Source organism: Mercenaria mercenaria, chromosome 5, assembly GCF_021730395.1.
Source record: "Mercenaria mercenaria strain notata chromosome 5, MADL_Memer_1, whole genome shotgun sequence".
Classification (NCBI taxonomy): Eukaryota; Metazoa; Mollusca; class Bivalvia; order Venerida; family Veneridae; genus Mercenaria; species Mercenaria mercenaria.
In genome coordinates, this window is record NC_069365.1 from 38,733,032 (window position 1) to 38,760,845 (window position 27,814).

The window sequence follows — 27,814 nt, forward strand, 5'->3', positions numbered from 1 at the left end:
ATAAAAATTCAAAATCTGGTGTTAACAAGTAAAAGATATTCCCATCTTACATGTAAAACAAACAAGTTTTCTTTTTATTTCATGTCTTTTAATGGCTTTTATGAGTTTTATCAAATTACATCATTATCCACCTTTTTACATAAAATTTCAGGTTAAAGTTTTGGTGCACTTTCACTCTATCTCTATTATTACCAAACAGATTTGATTCAAACTTTAAATAGTTGTACTACATCATCACCCACATCAAATGACACAAGGACAATAACTCTCACACCAATATTTTATGAATTATCCCCCCCTTTTTACTTAAAACTTCAGGTTAAAGTTTTGATGCATTTTCACTCTATCTCTGTTATTACCAAACAGATTTGATTCAAATTTTAAATAGTTGTACTACATCATCACCCACATCAAATGACACAAGGACAATAACTCTCACACCAATATTTTATGAATTACCCCCCTTTTTACTTAAAACTTCAGGTTAAAGTTTTGGTGCACTTTCACTCTATCTCTATTATTACCAAACAGATTTGATTCAAACTTTAAATAGTTGTACTACATCATCACCCACATCAAATGACACAAGGACAATAACTCTCACACCAATATTTTATGAATTACCACCCTTTTTACTTAGAATTTCAGGTTAAAGTTTTGGTGCACTTTCACTCTATCTCTATTATTACCAAACAGATATGATTCAAACTTTAAATAGTTGTACTACATTATCACCCACATCAAATGACACAAGGACAATAACTCTCACACCAATATTTTATGAATTACCCCCCTTTTTACTTAAAACTTCAGGTTAAAGTTTTGATGCACTTTCACTCTATCTCTGTTATTACCAAACAGATTTGATTCAAACTTAAAATACTGTGAAATCACTTTTATTCGCGCAGGACGAATTTTCGCATATTTCGTGCTACGGATGTTGCGTGAATATAAGACCGTGCTATTCCACTATTTAGTATATAATTATTCGAATTTATTTCCTGTCCGAAATATATGTATGTTATAGGACCTGAGTATTTCAATCTTTCTCAATACCGTCTTATAAATGCTACGAAATATTACTTTTACTCATCATTTAATCCTTGACATAAAACTTTGTATGGGTGGCGGTTACCGCCAAAATTAGTAAATATACAATCCATTCATAAACAGTCAGGGGGGTAACTGTTTTAAGTTATGTAACCTATTTCAGTTACTTTTTCAACATAATTCAAGCATTTTATAACCTGTATTAGCTATAAAATATAGTTAACTCAGGTAAGTTATTCAAAAAAAGTCTTTTTGCTGTTCTCACAAAGCGACCTTTAAAGTGAAATTAGTAGCAAACTTTGGTTAATCCAATTCTCTTTTAGTCTGATCATGACCTGATAGGCATAATGGGATGTTAAGTGTTTTATAGCTTTACAACTTTTGGGTAAAACTTTATCAGCCTTGCATAAAAAATTTTACTGCATAGCTGGAAAGATAAAAGTTCAAGGATTCAGGAAATAACTGCATTAGTCTCATTCAAAATGAGGAATTAGCACAGGAGGGCTTTGTAATAATTATTTTATGATAAGTGAAACAAATAATGAAAGTATAAGCAATACAAATGTAACTCAAATTGGTTATAAACTGCGGTAACTTGAAACAGTTACACCCCTGACTGATAAACAAGTCATTCAGTGCAGTGCACTTCAATGCCGTCTGGTCTAAAATTCCATCCCGTCCAATATATTTGCATTCAACGCATTGTATTTTAAAACCATTTAATGCAAAACTTCATTCCATCCATCTAAACATGGAAGGATGCATTGAAAAAACTTGTTGCGATGCTCCGTAATATGAAATCATCCAACAAAACATGATACTATGCAGCTCAATGTGAAGCCGTTTAACACAACAAGAGTACGTGCAGTGTAAAATGAAATGATTTAATACAACTTGACGCCGTCTAATGCATACTGAAACCACTTTGTGTAATTAAGAGTGGTGTATAAAAACTTGATGCCATGCAGTCCAATGTGAAGATGTTTAACGCAACACGAGTTCGTGCAGTGTAAAATGAAATGATTCATTAAAGCTTGGCACCGTCTAATGCATACTGAAACCGTGTCGTGTGATCTGGAGCGGCGTATCAAAATTTGATGCCATGCAGCCAAATGTGAAGCTGTTTAACGAAACACGAGTATGTGCATTGTAACAGGTTAATAAGACTATCAGTTCATAAGTTTGCCCTGTTATAAATATTATAGATTCTGGATCAATTTTACATAAGAATATCTTAAAATTTGTCCTAAAACTGACCTTGTTGTAAAATTCTAACATTTAATTTTAAAGAGTACCTGCGATTTATCTGAATATTAAAAGGGACCTTATTTTCGTGAAACATCTTTCTTCTTAGTTTAAGCTTTGTCAGAAGTATACTTCGTGAAACAGACTCAGTAATAGAAATGACAAAATTAACAAACACTAGAAATTTCCCCGAGTTAATTATTAATCATAAAATTATAAAATAAATGTTAACATAAACATGTTTATGTTTTTAGACAGTATGTCTTAATTATATGTACTTCACTGCGCAATGTTTTGTCAATTTTTGTTTGTTTATTTGTTTGTTATTTTTCGGGGATGGGTTGTGGGGGGGGGGTGTGGGGGGTGAAGATCTTATGCCGTTTCTAAACAGTATTTCATTTAAGTTGGACAGTCAGTTTCCTGGATTTCATACAAGTATTAACTTTATCTCCACAAGTATCTGCTATGCTCGCTCGGTTCACAAATCCCCTTACAGGCCGTATGAAATCCAGGAAACTGACTGTCCAACTTAAATGAAATACTGTTTAAAAATGGCATAAGATCTTCCGCCACCACCCCTGAAAAAAAACACAACAAACAAACAAACATAACACTATACAGTGAAGTACATGTAATTTTGACATACTATCTAAAAACATAAACATGTTAACATTTATTTTATATGATTAATAATTAACTCAGGAAATTTTTAATGTTTGTTAATTTTGTCATTATTATTTTTATTAATGAGTCTGTTTCACGAAGTATACTTCTGACAAAGCTTAAACTAACAAGAAAGATGTTTCATGAAAATAAGGTCCCTTTTAATATTCAGATAAATCGCAGGAACAGTGTAAAATTAAATGTTAGAATTTTACCACAAGGTCGGTTTTAAATGGTTTCAAAATACAATGCGTTGAATGCAAATTTATTGGACTGGATGGAGTTTTAGACTAGACGGCGTTGAAATGCTATGCACTGATTGACTTGTTTATGAATGGATTGTATATTTACTAATTTTGGCAGTAACCGCCGCCCATAACTTTGTAATTATTTGAATTCATATGTGTATAAATTCATTCATCTTCCACAAATTTCAAGTTTGTCACATTGCGTTATAATAAATTAACTGAAAGAAACAACCCATCTTCGTGAATTATTCACACCTGCCATTATTTTTTTTATAGTAATTGGACAAGAGCCATTCATAATAGGACTTCAAACTCCTTTTATTTCAATCGATCCTTTGATAGTCTTTCACACTTTACCTAGCAATAGTGTCAATTAATGACAATTATCAGTTGGACTGTTACTTTCTTCATTCAACAAGGTCATAAAACTGACCGCTTTAATTGACAGGCGGTACATGATGACACATGCAATGTTGGTGATTTCTAAAAATATATATAAAAATTAAAATTTCTATCTTAAATTGAAAATGCCCGAATTAAAGCCCGCGGGAAACTGTCTTTTTTGCTGTTCGCGCGAAATTTCATGCCAGTGAATTTAAATGATTTCATTTTAGTTAAACCTCATCATCACCCACATCATGACACAATGGCCATAACTCTTGCACCAATATTTCAGGAATTATGCCCCCTTTTTACTTAGAATTTCAGTTTATTGTGGTGCACATTCACTATATCTTTGTTATTACTTAATGAATTTGATTTAATCTTAAACAGTTCTTTCACATCATCCTCTTCATCATATGGCAAAAGGTCAGTAACTCTAGTGCAAATATTTCATGAATTGTATCCTCTTTTTACTTAGAATTTCAGTTTAATTTTGTTGTTTTTTTCACCTGGTGATATCTCTGTTCTTTAACTAAATAGATTTAATTAAATGCAAAATTATTGTTCCACATCTTCACCCACATAATATAAGATAAGGTCCATTAAGCTGACATTTATGTGTTATGAGTTATTCCCCCTTTTTTACCAATAGAATTTCAAGTTCGAGATCATCAAGTTGTAATTCATGCACTTTTGCTCTGTCTCCTGTTATTACTTAATAGATTTGATTCAAACTGAAAATAGCTGCTCCACATAAGTCACATGATATGACACAGTCATGGTGTATTACTTTTGCAGAAATTTTCCATGAATTATGTCCCTTTTATACTTATTTAATGTTTTGGTCCATATTAAATATCTCTATTATTACTAAATCCATTTGACACAGACTTAAGCTATTGCCCAATATCTGCATCCAAATTTGAGCCATTAAACATGCACTTAAGTGACAGCTCCAACTTCCTCAGACGTGCCTATTTTCACTATCCAACATCGAAATAGTCGAGCGCACTGTCTCCAGTGACAGCTCTTGTAAACAAATATTGTACAGATATATAGTTTAGCAACTTAGATTTTTAGCAATACAATTCTATAATATTAAAAATATCTAATTCTTGAACAAATAGATTACCAGATGCCTAGAAAACCCCCTGAGGACAAGCTAGGCATCTGCTTACTGAACGGCTCAAACGCAGGCTAGGCTTCAGGTTACCGAACAGCTAGTCACTTCCAATACTAATTAACTTAATTATATTTAAACAATTACACTGATGAAACGATTGTACAAATGACGATACAAAACTGCTACCAATTTTTATTGGCATGGACTGACAAATAAACTAATGCCTTGATCTGCATACAGATTATCAAACTATCCATTCCGCAAATGCCAAACGACAAGTTCATATCACACGGCTAAATGTGCAGGCTAAAACTGTCAAAACCCCCGAGTCCCCAAAGCACCACAATGTTAGGCATGTAGACAATTTCAGGGGATAAAATTAATTTAATTTTTCATTAGTTTTACCAAAAAATGGACATGATTTTTGTCACACTTATAGTATGGAAGTTGCAGACTGCCAAGACTCAAGAGGACTGCCTGTTACAAATTATAAATTATACACCTAAATATAGAACAGTATGCAGGTAAAAATACCGTTTTCGTCACTAAAAACATGTTAAAAATGGTGTACCTGTCCTCGTCATATATATTAAAGCATTCCACACATACTTCATCATATGAATCAAACTGTTCAAAAACAGAATCCAAAAATTTCTTTGACTTTGCCATCCCAGACTCTGCGATTGTTTACATTGACTTTTTCATTGATTCACGGAAGTTGCCGGTAAAGTACGACTAGGGACATAAACTTTACGGAAAATCCCGAAAACACCTTTCAGGCTGGTTTCAAAAATACCAATTTAAAGTGGACAGATTTTATAAAACGATGGGTAACCAGTCTTCTATTCAAAAACGAAAGTGGAGGGAAACCCGGAAAAACCCACCAGGCGCCACAAAGGAATTTCCCAGCAAGTCGAAAGTATATTTTGCAGTTATTCAATTGCATAACTTATTAATAAATGGTTGTTTATGATAATTTGTAAATATATAGATATATACCAAGAGAGGCAAGTGAAAATGTTAGCTACTTTCATTTTCTTATTTTGCATTGCATTTTTCAAATCCACCTGTTTTCATACTCTGTTTTTATTTATTTACATTTAGGTCACAACATAAAAGAACACATTACAATACATAAATATCACAGACATGTCATTCATAAAACATACTTCCTATAAAGAAATCTCAATTCTTTACATTAAATAGCACAGTATCACAATTTGCATACTTTTGATAAGATAATACCAAATGTCATTACTAAAAATTACATGTGTTATTAAAATGCTAGGGACCTATGGGTAACCCATTAAGCTAAGAGCTTATTTCCAATGGGGTCCATTTTACACATAAAATGATGTAGGACAAGATGACAAGATTACTGGGGGTCAAGACTTAGGTGGAAAACGGAAATTATTAAATTATTATTTTACCTTCAGTTCATGAATGATATTATCACTGGCACGTGCAGGTACATTTTATTTAAGGTACCTGCTACAGCTGTCAGAATTAAAAATGCATGAAAAACAAGTATTTTAGTTAATTAATTTCAAGGGGATTTGCATTTCACATAAGCCTGGCTCCCTGGCTGCATGGTTATTTTTTCCTAAATACTGCAAACCTTTTATAACTAAATTTTAAGTCTCTTAAATAGCACATTTTATCTGATGGCTGAACCATATTATATTATGTTCGGAGCCAGGGGCAATAACAAATGTTAATACAGAAACAACCTGCTGGAGTTACTTCCACTGTAAATAAAGAAGAAGTATGATGGAACAAACATAAGGACGGGAGCCAGTCTAGTTTCACATACATCAAGGGCGGATCAAGGGGGCGCGCACCATCACTCCATCAAAGGTCAAGGTATCAGCGGCCTGAACATGGAAAACCATTTCCGATCAATAACTTGAGAACCACTTGACCCAGAATGTTGAAACTTCATAGGATGATTGATCATGCAGAGTAGATGACCCGTATTGATTTTTGGGTCACTCTGTTAAAGGTCAAGGTCACAAGGGCCTGAACATGGAAAACCATTTCTGATCAATAACTTGAGAACCACTTGACCCAGAATGTTGAAACTTCATAGGATGATTGCACATGCAGAGTAGATGACCCTATTGATTTTGGGGTCACTCTATTAAAGGTCAAGGTCACGTGCCTGAACATGGAAAACCATTTCCATCAGTAACTTGAGAACCACTTGACCCAGAACGTTGAAACTTCATAGGATGATTGGACATGCAGAGTAGATGACCCCTGTTGATTTTGGAGTCACTCTATTAAAGGTCAAGGTCGCAGTGAATGTTGAGGGAGACCTATTGTTTTTGCCCTGTCCATCCGTTATTCCATCCGTCAGTCAAACTTCATTTTCGATCAATAACTGGAGAACCATTTGACCTAGAACCTTCAAACTTCCTAGGATGGCAGGGCTTATGGAGTAGATGACCCCTATTGTTTTTTGAGGTCACTCCTTCAAAGGTCAAGGTCACAGGGGCCTGAACATGGAAACCCGTTTCCAATTCATAACTTTAAAAACCACTAGGCCCAGAATGTTGAAACTTAGTGGGATGATTGGGCATGCCAAGTAGATGATACCTATTGCAGCCAACCATCAGTGTCTCTTTGACTTTTGCTCCTGACCCCTATTGACTTCTTGCCTATAGGACTATGCATTTGGGGAGACATGCGCTTTTCTACAAAAGCATTTAGTTTATCTCTTGTTCCGGGTGAAAAAAAAATTATTCATTGTTTCTCACTCGCTACGCTCGCATAGGTAATTTATCTTTTGTTATGAGTGACAAATATAAAATATGCAATTTTTTCTCGCTCATTATGCTCACATAGGTATTTTGTCCTGGGTGAAAAGAAATAAAATATGCAATTTTTCTCGCTCGCTACGCTCGCACAATACCTTAATCTGACAAAGTTTGCATGAGCATATAACGCTCTTTACCATTTCTATGTTAATAGCACTTGGTAGCCCCTTCCCATAAAAATCCTCAGAAATCGGGCTAAGAAATTCCATTCTGAGATACTTATGAAAGAAAAAGTGAGACAAGTCATAAAACATGGACTATATTAGCATGTTATTTGGGTTGATTTTGTCACAAAACTTGTCCTTTTTCAATACCAAATAAAGTACCTCAGAATGCCCAGAATGCACCAGATGGATCCATTGTTTTCAAAATTAGACCCCCTAGTTGCTCTACTACAAATATTTTGCTTTCCTTACCCAGCTCAACACCAAACCGTGTATCTGCCCCAGTACATCCATATAGCATATAATTTCTGTTTTATGTAAAGCAATATCTTTTCTTGGAGGACATTACTTACTGTCTCCTCTTCAAAGTCATATATAAGTTATGTGACATTATCAAATATATGTTTGTACAATTTCATTTATATGTGTTATTTGGCTTATATGAATTAAGTAAAATTTGACCAAATAAATGAAAAAAGGATTATAATCCAGTTTAGTGGACTCTTACTATTCTTAAACAATTTGAATAAAATCTTGTAAATAGTAATGTCATATTGCATTTGTTTTAATTGAGGAAATATATGTTTCTAAAGTGTTCGGATACTTAGCACTATTAAAGTACCACATAATTTGAGCCACGCCATGAGAAAACCAACATAGTGGGTTTGCGACCAGCATGGATCCTGACCAGCCTGCGCATCCGCGCAGTCTGGTCAGGATCCATGCTGTTCGCTTTTAAAGCCTGTTGGAATTGGAGAAACTGTTAGCGAACAGCATGGATCCTGACCAGACTGCGCGGATGCGCAGGCTGGTCTGGATCCATGCTGGTCGCAAACCCACTATGTTGGTTTTCTCATGGCACGGCTCATTTAAAGATAACACTTTATTCTTAATTTCCTGTCATTCCATTTTTTATTTGGCTTTGAGAAAAGGAGAGACATTTAATTAACTTTAAAAAGTGATGAATATCAAAATAAGTTCCTTAACTCAAAATGTTAAGAAATTTAAAAGGCTCTTACATCATTAAAACAATTATTACAATGGACTATGGAGTACTGATTGACTTTAAGGACATGTACATACAAATATAATAATCAAATTGTTTCATAGACAAAATTAAAGTTTCTGAAATTCAGACTGGAGACCTTTCTTCTGTTACCATCGAATTACCAGTTTTCAAACCCCTAAGGGTTGAAGGTCAGTAATTCAAATCCTTTGTTTCATATAAAAAACGACAACTTCAGGTCGTCTTTACGTATCTTTATAGAACATCACTTTTTCCTACACCTATTTTTCTTGAAAGTTCTATCATAAATTAACAAAAAAAAAATGAAAAGAAAATAGGGGATTGAATAGTTCCTAGTGAAATGCCAGTCAGTTGTGGACTGCTACCCTAAAAATGGCGCATATTTGCTCTTGTCTGCACAATAAACCCTTACTTTTGGTTTCGATCTGCAACACTTGCCATGTGGGGTGTATAAACATGAAAACCGTCTCATTTCATGCAGAATGTATTTTAGCAGTGAAAAAGTGTGATTAAAGCACTCGTTCTACACAAATTTGTGCTAGAAATGGGAAAATTAGGATCTTTTTACTATGGACATCTTTTTGACTACACCACGGAAGCACATTTTCGACCGAATTACTGACCTTATTCCTAAGGAATTTGGAGAAATTACTTACAATTAATGAATTTTACAAGACATGATAAAATTGTTACCAAGTCAAGTGATAATTTGGACATTTAAAAAATAATGAATTAATTAAAAAAGCAATACATCTTTAGAAATAAATGATTTCAAACACATGTATTTTCAACATGGCGTTTTCAAACCACTTGCAAAAATGCATGTAATCAGGGTGTTTGGTAGGTTCTGAAACTCAAGCGTCATTGACTCTTCAGCCTAAAATTTGAGTTTCTTGGTTAAAATTTTTGTTTAGGTCACCTTTTCTCAAAAACTGTATTAAGAGCTACACCTTTGAAACTTTGCACACTTGTTTATCATCATTAGGGGACTGTGTAGTTCAAGAACCATAACTCTAACCAGCATTTTGTCAGAATTATGGCCCTTTTTGTACTTAGAAAATCTGAACTATAAGTTATAACTCTTTTCTTACATATTGTCCAGCACTTGCAGATAAGCAAAGCCAGTGATAAGAATTAAGGTCAACCTGCTGTCATATTGCCAGTTCATTGGTAAAGTCCAATTACAGACACCTTAACTAATCAGTTGATGATTTATATATCAGAAATAAAAAGTACCCATACCCTGTCACTTATGTTATTCATTTTTAGCTCATCTGATTTTTTGGGGAAAAAATGGCGAGTTATTGTCATCACTTGATCGTCGTCTGCGTCGGCGTTGCCTGGTTAAGTTTTATGTTTAGGTCAGCTTTTCTCCTAAACTATCAAAGCTATTGTTTTATAACTTGCAACACTTGTTCACCATCAATAGCTGACTCTGTACAGCAAGAAACATAACTCCATCCAGCATTTTGCAAGAATTATGGCCCTTTTGGACTTAGAAAATATCAGATTTCTTGGTTAAGTTTTATGTTTAGGTCAACTTTTCTCCTAAACTACCAAAGCTATTGCTTTAAAGCTTGCAACCTTGTTCACCATCAATAGCTGACTCTGTACAGTATGAAACATAACTCCATCCTGCTTTTTGCAAGAATTATAGCCCCTTTTGGACTTAGAAAAGCAAATTTCTTGGTTAAGTTTTATGTTTAGGTCAGCTTTTCTCCTAAACTATCAAAGCTGTTGCTTTAAAACTTGCAATACTTGTTCACCATCAAGTTAATACCGTAACTCTACATTGCTTTTTTGCAAGAATTATGGCCCCTTTTGGACTTAGAAAATCGTGGGTATGATAATATTTCTATTATACAGAGGCAAAAAAAAATCAGATGAGCATTTGCACCTGCAAGGCGGTGCTCTTGTTAGCTTTACTATTAGAAGAAAAAGAAAAGCTATCCTACCCATGACGCCGTTGGCGTCAGCATCGCACCTTGGATAAGTTTTTCGTACTAGTCCACATTTTGATAAAACCTTTTGAGATAAAGCTTTGAAACTTTCAACACTTGTGTACCATTACCATGTCCAGTTTTAGGCAAGAGTACATAACTCCATCTAGATTTTATCTGAATTATAGCCCCTTTTAACTTACAAATCTTGGTTAAGTTTTTAGTACCAGTTTGTATTTTGTGTAAACCATTTGACATATGGCTTTGAAACTTTTATCACTTGTTTATTATTACAGTCTCTATTTGAAGGCTAGAGTACATAACTCTTTCAACTATTTTGGCTGAATTATGGCCCTTTTAATTTTGGACTTGGAAAATTGGTTCAGTTTTCGTACAAGTCCATGTTTTGTCAAAACTATTTGACATGTGGCTTTGAAACTTTGAACTCTTGCTTATTATCACAATCTCCATCTGTAGACAAGAGTATATAACTCTGTCAAGTATTTTGGCTGTATTATGTCCCTTTCTTGACTTTGAAATCAGTTAAATTTTTCATACTAGTCTGTATTTTGTCTACTGGTAACCTGTTTGTCTCTTATGGATTTGAAACTTTTTTGACCACTTGTTTACCATCATGGTCTACATATGTACGCCAGACTACACAAATAAGACAAGGACTTTGGTTCAGTTATGGCCCTTTTTAGCCTGACTATTCAAAGAATAGGTCACTCATGCGTTGGCGTCCCGATTTGGCTAAGTTTTTGTATGTAAGCTGGTATCTCAGTTACCACTTATGGGAATGGATTGAAACTTCACACACTTATTCACTGTGATAAACTGACTTACATTGCACAGGTTCCATAATTCTATTTTGCTCTTTTACAAAATTATGCACCTTTTTCGACTTAGAAATTTTTGGTTACGGTTTTATAAGTAAGCTGGTATCTAAGTACCCACTAATGGCAATGAATTGAAACATCACACACTTGTTCAATGTCATAATCTGACATGCATTTCATGGGTTCCATAACTCTACTTTGCATTTTTACAAAATTATGCTCCTTTTTTGACATAGCAGTTTTTTGGTTAAATTTTTGTATGTATTAGCTGGTATCTCAGTACCCACTAACAGGAATGGATTGAAACTTCACACATTTGTTCACTGTCATGATCTGACATGTAATGCACAGGTTACATAACTCTGCTTTGCATTTTTACAAAATTATGTCCCTTTTTTGACTTAGCAGTTTTTGGTTAAGTTTTTGTATGTAAGCTGGTATCTCAGTACCCACTATTAATGGGAATGGATTGAAACTTAACACAATTGTCCATTGTCATGAACTGATATGCATTTTACAGGTTCCATAACCCTGTTTTGCAATTTACAAAATTATTCCCCTTTTTAGCTCACCTGTCCCGAAGTAACAAGGTGAGCTATTGTGATCGCTTGATGTCCGTCGTCCGTCGTGCATAGTGCATTGTCCGCCGTGTGTCATCCGTCAACAATTTCTAAAAAAATCTTCTTCTTGAAAACCACTGGGCAGAATTACACCAAACTTCACAGGAATGATCCTTGGGTGGCCCCCTTTCAAAATTGTTCAAAGAATTGAATTCCATGCAGAACTAATTGTGACCGCTTGATGCCCGTCTTGCGTAGTGCGTTGTCCGCCGTGCGTCATCCGTCAACAATTTCTAAAAAAATCTTCTTCTTGAAAACCACTGGGCAGAATTACACCAAACTTCACAGGAATGATCCTTGGGTGGCCCCCTTTCAAAATTATTCAAAGAATTGAATTCCATGCAGAACTCTGGTTGCCATGGCAACCAAAAGGAAAAACTTTAAAAATCTTCTTCTCAAAAACCAGAAGCCCTAGAGCTTATATATTTGGTGTGAAGCATTGCCTAGTGGACCTCTACCAAATTTGTTCGAATCATGACCCTAGGGTCAAAATTGACCCCGCCCCAAGGGTCACTTGATTTTACATAGGAAAATCTTAAAAAATCTTCTTCTCAAAAACCAGAAGCCCTAGAGCTTAGATATTTGACATGTAGCATTGCCTAGTTGACCTCTATTAAAATTGTTCAAATCATGACCCCGGGGTCAAAAATGACCTCGCCCCAGGGGTCACTTGATTTTACATAGGAAAATCTTCAAAAAATTTCTAAAAATAAACCAGAAGGCCTAGAACTTACATATTTGACATGTAGCATTGCCTAGTTGACCTCTACAAAGTTTGTTCAAATCCTGACCCCCGGGTCAAAAATGACCCCACCCCAGGGGTCACTTGATTTTACATATAGGAAAATCTTAACATTTCTAAAAATAAACCAGAAGGCCTAGATCTTAGATATTTGACATGTAGCATTGCCTAGTAGATTTCTACAAAATTTGTTCAAATCATGACCCCCCGGGGTTAAAATTGACCCCACCCCAGGGGTCACTTGGTTTTATGTAGGATAATCTTCAAAAAATTTCTAAAAATAAACCAGAAGGCCTAGAGCTTAGATATTTTACATGTAGCATTGCCTAGTTGAACTCTACAAATTTGTTCAGATCATGACCCCCGGGGTCAAAATTGACACCGCCCCAGGGGTCACTTGATTTTACATAGGAAAATCTTCAAAATTTTCTAAAAATAAACCAGAAGGCCTAGAGCTTAGATATTTCACATGTAACATTGTCTTGTGGACCTCTACAAAATTTGTTCAAATCTTGACACCCCAGGGTCAAATTGACCCAGCCCCAGGGGGTTACTTGATTGTACATAGGGAAATCTTCATAAATTTGCTAAAGATAAACCAGAAAGCCTTGATCTTAGATATTTTTTTCAATTGATCTTCCTGAAAGTAGGTCATCTGTAGTCAAAAAGTAGGTCACTAGGTTAAACCAAAGAAAAACCTTGTGTGATAAAATGTGATAAAGGCTGTATTTTTCAACTGATCTTCATGAAATTTTGTCAGAATGATAGCCTTGATGAAATCTAGGTCAAGTTTGAATATGGGTCATCTGGGGTCAAAAACTAGGTCAAATCAAAGAAAATAGTTGTTTTTTTGCTAAAATTTTAATGATAATTGGTCAGAATATTTTTTTTGAAATCACTATGTCAGACTCAAACATGTTTTCACTGTTATGGTGTATTTTGGTGTGTTTCTCAGGTGAGCGACCTAGGGCCTCTTGGCCCTCTTGTTCAACTTTTATTTTCATTCAACTGACAAGGCTGTTGAATAGTCGAGCATTGCTGTCCTCCGACAGCTCTTGTTTGACATAGAAATTAGTTAAGTTTTGCATACCATTCCATATTTTGCCTAAACTGTTTGATAGATGGCTTTGAAACTTTGAAGACTTGCTTACCATCATGGTCACACATTGCCATATAGTGCAAGACTTATCCAAATCCACAGTACAAGTACACTGTTTGTCTTACCTATTTTTCTTCTTAATTGTCTGAAAATCTCTGGTAATACGTTGATCCCATACTTAATCAATTCTTCGATTAGTTGAGCGCACTGTCAACAGACTGCTCTTGTTTAAATAGTTGTCACCGTTTTAGGGATACTACAATGTAGCATCAACTGATGAATTAAGATATCTGTCATTGGCTTTTACTGGCAGCATCGCAGCAGTTAGTGCTTATCAAAAACTACTCTCTCTACCCCTGCCATTTTTTATATAAATATCTTTTAGGATTCAAGTGTGTTGCCCGGTTTTGATGTGTTTTTATGATTTTACAGTTTGTAAAACAACCTGCCCTAGTAAAATCAAAATGTTTTCCTGTCTGGATTACTTTGTGGTGTGCGAAAAGGTAGTAAAATCTTGATTTAAGATAAGGCTAAGGAAATAATTTATCTGATGCAAAGCTTTCGAACATGTACTTTTGAATAAAACATCATTCTTAACCAGTTTTGATGTCATTGAAAGAGAGAAGTAGTAACATGCTTAGAATAACATTCAAATGAAAATGACTAGTGGTTTTATTTAAAATATTTCAATTTTTGTTACTAGGTGGATGAGATAGGAGGACAAATTACAGTCTGTGGGTGCACATGTCCTTAATTAATCAAAGATGGCTGCTGCAGGAAATTCTGGGAATACAACAAACACATTAATGCAGAAAATAGATGGAGAATTAATCTGCGGAATTTGTCTTGAATTGTTTAGGTCGCCAGTTATGTTACCATGTGGTCATAACTTCTGCAAGGAGTGTGTATATGGTATCATTGAAAATGGAATGTCCTTTAGTTTTATCAGTATTGGACCACCACATTCATTTAACTGTCCAATTTGTCAGGCCATAATTAACATAAATAAAGTCACAAATGAAGGTTTGATGTCAAATATAGCTTTGGAGAATATAGTGACCTTGTATAAAACTTGTTCGCCTGTCGATATATTTGACAGTGCATGGAATGCAGACCTTGTAGTGACACCAAGCACATGCAAAGTGCACGAGAAACCTCAGGACAGGTTCTGTGACAGCTGTAGTGTTTCGATTTGCCAAATATGTGAGAAAACGGAGCATCGGTCTTCCAAAGCAAAACACAGAGTAGCGTCTTTGAAAAGTGTAGCAGTATCTTATCAGGTGTGTGGCATTTATAGATATAAGTGGCATTGGTTTAGTGTATTAGCTCAACTTGAAGCTACCTTCTCATCAGGGATTGATAGTTTTAATCCTTCACAGTTGTACATTTACAATGTATATCCTTTCAATTTGGAAAGTCATCACTTTGGCATAAATGAAGGGTTAGTGGTTCTACCTACATGTAGGTACATCCTGTATCTGAAGAAATGTCTAGTACAAAGACAGAAAGTTTAAAAAAATGAATGTATAACATTTGCTAAAAATATGTTAAGATTGGATACTATGGTCTTATGCAATTGTTTATATTGACTGCAGCACACACTGTCCAGTTTTTAGCTCACCTGTCACAAAGTGACAAGGTGAGCTTTTGTGATCGCGCGGTGTCCGTCGTCCGTGTGTGCTCTAGAGGTCACATTTTTTGTGGGATCTTTATGAAAGTTGGTCAGAATGTTCATCTTGATGATATCTAGGTCAGGTTTGAAACTGGGTCACGTGCCATCAAAAACTAGGTCAGTAGGTCTAAAATAAGAAAAACCTTGTGACCTCTCTAGAGGCCATATATTTCACAAGATCTTCATGAAAATTGGTCAGAATGTTCACCTTGATGATATCTAGGTCAAGTTTGAAACTAGGTCACGTGCCATTAAAAACTAGGTCAGTAGGTTAAAAAATAGAAAAAGCCTGTGACCACTCTAAAGGCCATATTTTTCATGGGATCTGTATGAAAGTTGGTCTGAATGTTCATCTTGATGATATCTAGGTCAAGTTCGAAACAGGGTCATGTGCGGTCAAAAACTAGGTCAGTAGGTCTAAAAATAGAAAAAACTTTGTAACCTCTCTAGAGGCCATACTTATGAATGGATCTCCATAAAAATTGGTCAGAATGTTCATCTTGATGATATCAAGATCAAGTTCGAAAGTGGGTCACGTGCCTTCAAAAAGTAGGTCAGTAGGTCAAATAATGAAAAAACGTTGTGACCTCTCTAGAGGCCATATTTTTCATGGGATCTGTATGAAAGTTGGTCTGAAAGTTTATCTTGATGATATATAGGTCAAGTTTGAAACTGGGTCAACTGCGATCAAAAACTAGGTCAGTATGTCTTGAAATAGAAAAACCTTTGTGACCTCTCTAGAGGCCATACCCTTGAATGGATCTTCATGAAAATTGGTCAGAATGTTCACCTTGATGATATCTAGGTCAAGTTTGAAACTGGGTCACGTGCCATAAAAAACTAGGTCAGTAGGTCAAATAATGAAAAAAACCTTGTGACCTCTCTAGAGGCCATACTTCATGGGATCTGTATGAAAGTTGGTCTGAATGTTGATCTTGATGATATCTAGGTCAAGTTTGAAACTGGGTCAACTGCGGTCAAAAACTAGGTCAGTAGGTCTAAAATAAGAAAAATCTTTTGACCTCTCTAGAGGCCATATTTTTCAATGGATCTTCATGAAAATTAATCTGAATGTTCACCTTGATGATATATAGATCAGTTTCGAAACTGGGTCACGAGCAATCAAAGACTAGGCCAGTAGGTGTAAAAATAGAAAAACCTTGTGACCTCTCTAGAGGTCATATTTTTCATGAGATCTTCATGAAAATTAGTGAGAATGTTCACCTTGTTGATATCTAGGTGAAGTTTAAAACAGGGTCACGTACCTTCAAAAACTAGGTCAATAGGTCAAATAATAGAAAAACCTTGTGACCTCTCTAGAGACCATATTTTTCAATGGATCTTCATGAAAATTGGTCAGAACTTTTATCTTGATAATATCTAGGTCAAGTTCAAAACTGGGTCACATGAGCTCAAAAACTAGGTCACTATGTCAAATAATAGAAAAAATGATGTCATACTCAAAACTGGGTCATGTGGGAAGAGGTGAGCGATTCAGGACCATCATGGTCCTCTTGTTACAAGGTATATATAGAGAATTTGCTTTTTTCTCCACTCCAGTGGTTTGGAGTCTGATTCCCTGGAACATATTCAAATATACAATGAGCCGCACCATGAGAAAACCAACATAGTGCGTTTGCGACCAGCATGGATCCAGACTAGCCTGCGCATCCATGCAGTCTGGTCAGGGTCCATGCTGTTCGCTTTCAAAGCCTGTTGATATTAGAGAAACCATTAGCGAACAGCATGGATCCTGCGTGGATGCGCAGGCTGATCTGGATCCATGCTGGTCGCAAACGCACTATGTTGCTTTTCTCATGGTGCGTCTCAAATGTACTTTCCTGTGTACAGTTTATTGTGTAAAAAAGGTCCTAAGTGTGGGTTCTCTATACCTGGTTTGCGACAGAAATGTCTAGTGTACTGTGCTCTGTTAGATATTCAACAGAAACATGTAACTAGTGAAGCTTTGCATGTAGCTGTGCATATGTTTATTTGATGGTAACATTTAATAAGCTTGTTTCACAAAACTTATTTATGAAATGATTTGCATGTTTGATTTTATTGTACAGACCGAGTTAGCAGACGTTTTGACAGACTTGAAGAAGAAATTGCTACCACTGAACGATAGAATTCGTCAACTGGAAGATATACTAGGTGCAATACAGGTAAGAATTTGTCAGCCGAAAGATACACTAGATGTAATACAGGTAAGAATTTGTCAGCTGAAAGATATACATGTACTAGGTGTAATACAAGTAAGAGTTTGTCAACTAGAAGATATTCTAGGTGCCATACAGGTAAGAATTTGCCAGCTAAAAGATATACTAAGTGCAATACAGGTAAGAATTTGTCAGCTGAAAGATATACTAGGTGTAATACAAGTAAGAGTTGTCAGCTACAAGATATACTAGGTCCAATACAAGTAAGAATTCATCAGCTGGAAGATATACAAGGTGCAATATAGGTAAGAGTTTCTCAGCTGAAAGATAAACTAGGTGCAGTACAAGTAAGAATGTCTTCTGGAAGATATACTAGGTGCAATACAGGAAAGAATTTGTCAGCTGGAAGATATACTAGGAGCAATATAGTTGAGAATTTGTCAGCTGTGAGATATAATAGGTGCAATACAGGTAAGAATTTGTCTGCTGGAAGATATAGTGGGTGCAATACAGGTAAGAATTTGTCAGCTGAAAGATATACTAGGTGCAATGCAGGTAAGAATTTGTCAACAAGAGGATATGCTAGGGAGATATACTAGGTGCAATACAGGTAAGAATTTGTCCCCTTAAAGGCACTAAGTGCAATACAGTTGGGAATTTGTCAGCTGGGTGACACAGGTAAGACTTTGGCAGCTGAAAGATATACTACGTGCAACACAAGTAAGATTTCATTATCTGGAAAATATACTACATGCAATATAGGAATGAGGTACATACATGTGCATGATTCAGAGCTGGGTTTTGAAGTTGAGGGCTAGCCTTCAGTCAGTTTTAAGTCAAATGAAGTGAATGTATGATGTTGCTTGAAATATATTTGAACAATGTTTCAGCTGTGTAATAGCTAACCTCAATTCACCTAGCTTCTGTACCAGTATTGATCTGTTCTCAAAAAATAACTATCAACTTCGTTATAACTGTTATATATCTAGTAGGTCAATGGAGCTGTCTATGTTATCTGTGAAATATATTTTAAAAAGCCAAGCCAAGACTGACTGAAAGTCAAGTTTTCTGCACTATACATCTGACAGGCAAGCATGCTCCCTTCAGATAGAGACTGGAGATACCACTGCATTTATTAGTTTTGTTATGGCTTGGTAATATGACTAGTTAAATTTAATTTATTCTTCCTTTATTTGTAGGGTAATCAAGAACATGTTAGTAAGAAATTGGATCAGCAGATGTCTGCAGTGATGTCACTGATACGACAGCAACAGGAAGAATTAAAGGTAGAATAATTTAATGCACATTTCACATCATTGGTGCATTTCCTTATAGAAACTAGTATGTGCCTACACATTTTTACGAAGTGACAAGGTGAGCTATTGTGACCGCTTGATGTCCGTCGTCTGTCGTGCGTCAACAATTTCTAAACAAGAGGGCCATAATGGCCCTATATCGCTCACCTGTTATCATTGCACTTAAGGACAAGAAGGTCAAACAACAAAGTGAAGAAATTTAACCAAAAAGAAAAAAAATGTTTTTATAAGGTACAGATATGTCAAAAACACCTAAAAATTGGAGGTACCATCCATGTTGTACCACAGGAAAGTGGTCTCGTTTTTTCCCTACAGCCAATAATAAAAAAGTTACTAAATAAGCTATTTTATAGTACCGTAAAAGGGAAATTATTGTAAGTGAACAGAAGAAGGATCTGCCAAATAAAAACGAGAGCACTGCAATGCAACGCAGATGCAGAGCAATATACACACAAAACAAAGTCATATGACCTTTGACCCCTAAGTGTGACCTTGACCTTGAAGTGAGCCATCCGAAACATGCGCTCTGCATGTCGTTTCGATGAGGTGAACATTTGTCAGATTTCTTTGAAATCCTTCAAGGGGTTAAAGAGTTACAGAGCGGAAGGGAAATTGCTAACCAACATACAGACAGACGGACACCGAGGCCTTATGGTGACACAAGTTGTGTGCAAGTTTGATTAAAATCAAATCATAAATGAAGCTGCTATTGTGCAGACAAGGTCAAAATAACTAATTCTGGCCCTTTCAGGGGCCATAACTCGGGAACCCATTATGGGATCTGGCAGGTTCAAGAAAGGAACCAAGATTATATGGTGACACAAGTTTTGTGCAAGTTTGATTAAATTCAAATCATAAATGAAGCTGCTGTTGTGCAGACAAGGTCAAATAAGCTAATTCTGGCTCTATCAGGGGCCATAACTCTGGAACCCATAAAAGAATCTGGCCAGTTCACGAAAGGAACCAAGATCTTGTGGTGATACAAGTTGTGTGCAAGTTTGGTTACAATCAAATCATAAATGAAGCTGCTATTGTGCAGACAAGGTCAAAATAGCTAATTTTGGCCCTTTCAGGGGCCATAACTCTGGAACCCATTATGGGATCTGGCCGGTTCAAGAAAGGAACCGAGATCTTATGGTGACACAAGTTTTGTGCAAGTTTGATTAAATTCAAATCATAAATGAAGCTGCTATTGTGCAGACAAGGTCAAAATAGCTAATTCTGGCCCTTTCAGGGGCCATAACTCTGGAACCCATAAAGGAATCTGGCCAGTTCACGAAAGGAACCAAAATCTTGTGGTGATACAAGTTATGTGCAAGTTTGGTTAAAATCAAATCATAAATGAAGCTGCTATTGTGCAGACAAGGTCAAAATAGCTAATTCTTGCCCTTTCAGGGGCCATAACTCTGGAACCCATAATGGAATCTGGCCAGTTCAAGAAAGGAACCAAGATCTTATGGTGATACAAGTTGTGTCCAAGTTTGGTTAAAATCAAATCATAAATGAAGCTGCTATTGTGCAGACAAGGTCAAAATAGCTAATTTTGGCCCTTTCAGGGGCCATAACTCTGGAACCCATAATGGGATCTGGCCAGTTCAAGAAAGGAACCAAGATCTTATGGTGATACAAGTTGTGTCCAAGTTTGGTTAAAATCAAATCATAAATGAAACCACTATCGTGCAGACAAGAAATTGTTGACGGACGCACGCACGGACGCACAGACGACGGACGAAGGGTGATCACAAAAGCTCACCTTGTCACTATGTGACAGGTGAGCTAAAACATCTTTTTCTTGAAAACCACTGGGCAGAATTACACCAAACTTCACAGGAATGATCCTTTTGTGGTCCCCTTTTAAAATTGTTCAAAGAATTGAATTCCATGCAGAACTCTGGTTGCCATGGCAACTGAAAGGAAAAACTTTAAAAATCTTCTTGTCCAAAACCACAGGGCCTAGGGCTTTGATATCTGGTGTGTAGCATCATCTAGTGGTCCTCTACCAAAATTATTCAAATTATCCCCCTAGGGTCAAATATGGCCCCGCCCCGGGAGTCACATGGTTTATATAGACTTATATAGGGAAAACTTTGAAAATTTTCTTGTACAAAACCACATAGCCTAGGGCTTTGATATTTGGTATGTAGCATCATCTAGTGGTCCTCTACCAAGATTATTCAAATTATCCCCTAGGGTCCGCAGGTCCCAAGTTTTACATAGACTTATATAGGAAAAAAAGTTTAAAAATCTTCATGTCTGCAACCACAACACTTACACCTTTGATATTTGGTTGTAGCATTGTCTTATGGTCCTCAACCAAAATTGTTCAAATTGTACCCCTTGGGTGAAAAGAGGCCCTGCCCTGGGGGTCCCAAGTTTTATATAGACTTATATAGGAATAAGCTTTAAAAATCTTCTTGTCTGAAACCATACGACCTAGACTTTTGATATTTGGTATGATGCATTGTCTAGTAGTCCTCTACCAAAATTGTTCAAATTATGCCCCAGGGGTTCAAAGAGGCCCCACCCTGGGGTCACTTAGTTATTATGTGAGTTATGTAGGAAAAAATACTTAAAAAATCGTCTGATCCTATTTCCAAGACTGTTTAATTATAATTACCTGATGACCCCAAGTAATATGATGTCACTTGACTGTGACCTTGACCTACTGACCTACTTAGTTGTTTTTTAAGATACAGCCTTGAAATTTTGATGACATACCGGTACACAGTTTTGCACACAAATCGTAAAACTGAATTTCACTGACCATGAATGTGACCTACTGACTTTCTTAATATTTTATCATCAGTTTGATGTTTGAAACATGTTGCTCATATTACTCAGGTGAGCGATCCAGGGTCATCATGACTCTCTTGTTAAAACTTGGAGCAGTTATTCGCCATTAAAAGCTACACAGCAAGTACCATAACTATACATTGCTTTTTGCAAGAATTGTGGCCCCTTTTCAGATTTCTTGGTTAAGTTTTGTGTTTAGGTCAGCTTTTCTACTAAACTTGCAACATTTGTTCACCATCAAAAGCTGACTCTCTACAGCAAGAAACATAACTCCATCCTGCTTATTGCAAGAATTATGGCTCCTTTTGGACTTAGAAAATATCATAAAAACACACGGATAGGACAATTTTTCTATTATACAGAGACAAAAAAAAAATCAGATGAGCATCTGCACCGGCAAGGCATTGCACTTGTTTTTCTAGGATATAACAAAAATGATGCAGAAATGTAGTTGGAAGGTAGCTCAGATATAACCAAAATTCAGTTTCCATTGTTACATAAAAAATAGTGGCAGTTTCAGTTTGTTTTATATTATATACTTTTAAATAGAATTTACCTGCTTTCAGTAACATTTTTATCCAGAAAATGAGAAGCTAGTTGTAAAATCTAACAAAAACATGGTAATTCCTTTATTCTTGACTGAATAATGTTAAAATTTGACGTTGACATCATAGTGTAAACAGTAACTGCTATTTTGTATTAAAGATATACATAGAATCAAAATGTTGTATGAAAATTAAAATCATAAGAAGTTATGCCTTTGTTTAATAAATAATCAAGGACTTAGCATGGTTTGTTGCCTGATTTATCATGGTTCAGTGCGTAGGAATTAAACCTCATGCTTAAATATCTGAGCATCTGATCGATGAACCATGCTAAATTAGATGATAAACCATAAGAAGAACTTCTGTTTTCATTCTTACAAGTTCATTGAAATTTTTTGATGAAAATTATGCTGGCCTTCATTTATCTGAGTAGTAATGAACCAGATGTCATGCAGCAATTTGACATCATAATGCTGTCTTACTGGTCTGCCTGTCAACAGCTTGACCTTCTTTGTTTAACTGGCAATCAAATCAAGCCATGTTAGAATTATTTATTCAGAGATACATACTTCTTTGCCATGTTTAGATTGATTAAAACACACTTTTTCTATAAATTAAGGTAATTACTGAACACTGTAACAGGGTACCTTTCCTTTTAATGTTTTTGCAGCGTACTCTAGAGAATGAAATGCAAGCCAAGCAACAACCAGTTACTGCAGAACTTGAAGAATGTCGTGCCATAAAAACAAATGTACAAGAATTGATGAAAAAACTGTCCTGCATTCGTCAGACAAAAGACCCTACACTTCAATTAAAGGTGATTGTCATGTTATGTACTGCCATATTGTTAAAATTTATAGGTGGGCCGGTGGTCTAGTGGTAACACGCTTGACTCAATCCAGAGGTCCGGGGTTCGAATTCCGGTCCAGGCACTGGAAACTTTTGAGATGCTTTTTAGTGTCTCCCACCTAACTTAGAGGCATGTACTGGTTCTTCCCAGGAAAGACGGCTTCGTGTGTATCGGTGCTATACACCGGGCACGTTTAAGAACCTGACTGTTTATTCGCAAAGAGCTACGCTAAGTTAGGTGGACAGGCCAGTATCAAAAAAGGATTTCTCTCTATCTGTTCTGGGTGCTTTATCTCACTCTGTCCCTCTGGTCAGATCGCACTGTGTCTGTACTAGTAGAGGATGAATTTCGCACCCTTTTTTGGCTATATATAAAGTGCCTTTGAACATGTTTATCATGAAAAGGATGCTATATAAATCTGGTATAATAATAATTATAATAAAATATACCCAGAATTGTAACTTATTACTCATGTGGGCTAGTCATGCTGAGAACTTTTGATAAGGTTAATTTGAAATAACTTGAAATAGTTTATAACTAGTTCACAAAAAACAGAGTAGCCATTCTCCTGATTTAGCTCGCGACACCTTATAAATGTTTACTAATACAGATATAAAAAAGGAACAACTAGGGACATATACAAGGTTTTTACAGATATAAATTACCATACATAATATGTATGTTTTTTTCTGATTAAAAGATTGTTAAAACAAAACAGCTGAATGCTGATTTTAATGAACTGATTTATTTCTCCTTGAACAAGACTTTTTTTATTATTTGTTGAAAGTCACACCAATTTAGGCCATATGGCAACTTTTCACGCTTTTGGTGGTGGAGGAAGACCCCAGGTGCTCTTCTGGGCATTTTTCTGGTATGGGCGGGGACCTGGTGAGCCAAATGTGTGACTTTAAAAGAAAACTTCTACACCTCAAGTGAGGTTTGGACCCACAACAACAAGGGGCAAGTGATTCAATGTCAGCAACCTAACCACTGGGCCACGGAGACTCCCAAAACCAGTACATGATATCCACTTACCGGTAGATGATATGAAGACATACACATACGATTTAAAGAAACTTTTTTTCAGATTTAGCAGAACATATGATTATTGTTAGATTTAATTGCCGTAATCACTCAGAAATGACATTTATGGTATAAATCTTTAAGACAGATGTTGGTCTTGATGTCTTTCAGTTTCCAGTCCCATTTCAGATTGTTGACATTAACCACTATGTTTGGAACAAATTTTTTAAAATTAAGGTTGAGACAATCAGCGAAAGAAATCACAGTGAACTAAGAAATTCAGTTCAATTTTCCAGAATTTAAATCCATGAATTTCATGTCACCACAAAATAGTCATTTTGGACAAAACCGCAATATTTCGTACCCTAGAAATGAAATAATTTCACAGTATTTGCAATTTTCATACACATACAGTATTGTTAATGAATTTCAGTTAATGAAGGACACGTGTAGACAGTTGACAACTGTCCTTTGTTTTGACATCACTATGTGCCTACAGAACCCACATGTTTCGGACAGCAGTATTTCCGCCTGGGACCTTGACACTCATCAGATTATCAACAGTATTACTGAGCTGAACTGGGAACATGATGCAGCAGGTAGGGAAAGTATGTTGATCCTGTACTGAAAAGGAGCTTGATTTATGCTGCTATCAACCCTGTCATGCTGGATATGATTGATTATGTCTTAGCAACCAGTGTAGATCATGATCAGCCTGCACATTCGCGCAATCTAATCTAGATCTGCACTGTTCACCATTCAGTCATTCTTTTTTTGGTAAGAGCACCTTTTAACAGTTAATGGTATTGTCCAAATTGAAAGGTGGACAAGTTCATTGTAGAAATTTAGCATGGAAAGGGTTAAATGTCATTGTAATGGTACAGTTCTTATAAAGAATATAAGGATCTTGCATGTCTACTTGTGTAAGACAGGGTTTTCCCTACTTAAGGGACCTTATGGAATGAGAAAGCAAATGTAAACAAGATTTCTTATCCATGCTGTCCCTTATCATTTACCAGTAATAAAGAATTACCTTTCACTCATGAAAGCAAGTTTTACATTTCTGCCAGTAGCTTTACATCTGATGGTGAAATATATTGTAGTCTTACATTGAAACAGACAAGTAATTTCTACATTTAAATTCCTTTTGCTGTATCACTGATTGTATTTATTATCATTATTAAGACTTATTAATCTCTTGACTTAAGTGTGGTCACAAACTGTCTGAGGCCAACCTTTTTGTTATAATCCATATAGAAGGAGGGACATAAATTACACTTTTAATACATATGCAAAGTTCTATAGTGGAATTTCAGGCATTTTGAGAAATATCTAATTTTAGAGATTTTTGTTTTTCAGCAAACTTAAATGGATTTTTTTTAAATATCTTTGTTTATTTTGATACAGAAGCCAGAAAAGCAGAGTGTAAAGATACAGGCATACAGACAGAAAGTATGCAATTTGATGAGGTAACTGGAGCTGAAAAGGTTGAAACCATGAAGCCTTTGCAAAGCACTTCTTCTAAACAAGCTAGGGGAGATAATCTGCCTAAACTTAACAAGAATAGTATAGAGAGAAAAACAAGTTCTAGTCAAGAATCTGAGTTACCCTATCCAGTTTCATGGTCACCAGAGCGAAAAAGACCAAAGGAAATGGCATTTGATGAGATTGATGGGGATTTTCCTGTTGATGCTGCTGTAGAGGTTGTTCGTAACAATGATGATGATGATGATGATGGTTTAAATGAACAACTTAAAAGTCTAGAAGTTACAGAGAGTAAAAGAACGAAAGGACGCAGCAGTTTTCCTATGGACAGTATGCCTAATTTGAAAAATAAAAATGTTAACGAAAAACCTAAAACTTCAGCAAACAAAACAAAAAAGAGCTATTCAGACAGAGACTTAAACAGGGGAGAAAATTCACTCTCCAACAGCCCAACCAATGCTGAAGCTCTGGCTAAATTTGTGGCTCGGAGAAGAACAATGTCTCCATCAGTGTCTACGCCTTCTTTAAAAGCTCTGGACAGGGCCACAAGTGACCAAAGATTAAATGAAGAATCAAATGCAGGAACCAGAAAAAATGCTTCATCACCTGCATTAAAATCTTTAAGTAAAAGTTTTTGTGAAAAAGACCATAAACAAGACCAAGATTTAAGTAGGCCATTCCCTCCTTTAAAGTCTGTTTCAGAGAAACCAGTGAGTAGGAAAGAAGATGCACAGAGTTCAGATCCTACAAGAACAGCTGCTAAAACAGATGTTGCTGATACTAAAGTTACTGAGAAGTTGCCTGTTAATACAGAAGAAACTGTCAGAGAAAATAAAACTGAAATATCAATCACTCAACCTGATGTCGTTTCCATGGAAGAGTTAACCATTTCTCATCATCCTAAACCATTTTCAAAGCAACCAATAGGAATGAATCTAGATTTACATTTAGGTCTTGGGGCTGATACAGAAAATGAACCTAAAAGAGTTACAGAAGTGTAATCTTGTAATGCATGTATTTGTTTTAAATGTAAGCTTGTATGCCAAAATAATTTATCATTTGTTTTTAAAATTTTATTGTGATAGCTTAAAGCTTTTTAAACATATTTATTATTGCTTTTGAACCAAAAGAAAAATATGACTGTGTTTTTCAGCCAGTGCTTTAGCAACTGGCTATAGCTCTAAATCAACTACCAAGTTATAACCTGGCGTCGTTAGAGTTTTTCTTCTATTATTCTGGATGTGTAAAATATAGTCCCATATTTATTTTTTATAATCTTGGTATTGTGTGAGTTTGTGAGCAACTGAGGACTACTGTTTTAAACAACAGAAACAAAAACAAGCAGCAACAGATTCTAGAATAACTATTAACTTTATATTCACATTCGATATATTCGGAATCACTCCGCTCTAGGGTTAGGTGTTAGAGTTGAAATTGGCCCCACCCTGGGGCAAACTTAGTTTTACATAGAGTTGTATAGGGAAAACCTTTAAAAATCTTCTTGTCTTGAACCACAATGCACAGAGTTTAGCTATTTGGCATTTAGCATTGTCTAGTGGACCTCTGCCAACATTGTTCAAATTATGACCAGTCTATGCACAATGAAATGTTTATTCTTCAGGTGTATCGGTTGAAATATCACTCAATAACCACTGGCTATCAGTCCTTTCAAGGCTTTGATTATTTTATGCTTTTCGGTAAAATACTGGGAATTTTGAGGGACATATAATCTATTTCATATTCACAGAAAACAAACAAATATCATCTACATACAAATGGTATTTAAGGAGAACTTCTTAAAGTCAATGGATTGGGTTCAATGCAGTTTAGAGTTTTATTTTGTAAACTGGAAAAAGGTGAATAACTCTTACTTGTATATTTGATAAAAAGAATGCCTCTTTTTGTGCATAGAAAACTTTTATACAGTTAAAACTTATATCTCTACAATAAATTTATCTAAGTCTGGTGTTATGTCTTTTGAATATTGTTGTTGTTCTGCTTCATTTAA

General features: G+C 35.7%; 2 protein-coding genes across 4 annotated transcripts in view; one reads left to right on the forward strand and one right to left on the reverse strand.

Moving 5' to 3' along the window:
- Positions 1–5,430, reverse strand: part of LOC123556908 (nicotinamidase-like) — a 38,168-nt gene extending 32,738 nt beyond the window's left edge. The window contains exon 1 of the mRNA XM_045347982.2: positions 5,285–5,430. Within this exon, the coding sequence (XP_045203917.1) occupies positions 5,285–5,382 (98 nt within the window). The 5' untranslated portion in view covers positions 5,383–5,430. The remainder of the gene's footprint in view (positions 1–5,284) is intronic.
- A 122-nt stretch (positions 5,431–5,552) lies between these two features.
- LOC123556909 (uncharacterized) lies at positions 5,553–27,781 on the forward strand. 3 transcript variants are annotated; one of them, XM_053543243.1, is made up of 7 exons: positions 5,553–5,632; positions 14,667–15,243; positions 17,705–17,800; positions 18,994–19,080; positions 23,119–23,265; positions 24,755–24,920; positions 25,729–27,781. In XM_053543243.1, exons 2-7 carry the CDS (start codon positions 14,728–14,730, stop codon positions 26,805–26,807), a joined length of 2,091 nt encoding a protein of 696 aa, XP_053399218.1. In that variant the 5' UTR covers positions 5,553–5,632; positions 14,667–14,727; the 3' UTR covers positions 26,808–27,781. The 3 variants fall into 3 exon arrangements, with proteins under 3 accessions (XP_053399218.1, XP_045203921.2, XP_053399217.1); XM_045347986.2 differs by having other exon boundaries at positions 5,587–5,720; XM_053543242.1 differs by having other exon boundaries at positions 5,601–5,732.
- Positions 27,782–27,814: the final 33 nt, after the last annotated feature.

What these genes read in the sequence shown, in the direction of transcription:
- LOC123556909 (XM_053543243.1), top strand. Translation starts at nt 14,728, where the DNA reads ATGGCTGCTGCAGGAAATTCTGGGAATACAACAAACACATTAATGCAG. An exon ending in GTGTAGCAGTATCTTATCAG is followed by an intron (nt 15,244 to 17,704) that starts GTGTGTGGCATT and finishes TTTATTGTACAG; the next exon opens with ACCGAGTTAGCAGACGTTTT. An exon ending in AGCAACAGGAAGAATTAAAG is followed by an intron (nt 19,081 to 23,118) that starts GTAGAATAATTT and finishes ATGTTTTTGCAG; the next exon opens with CGTACTCTAGAGAATGAAAT.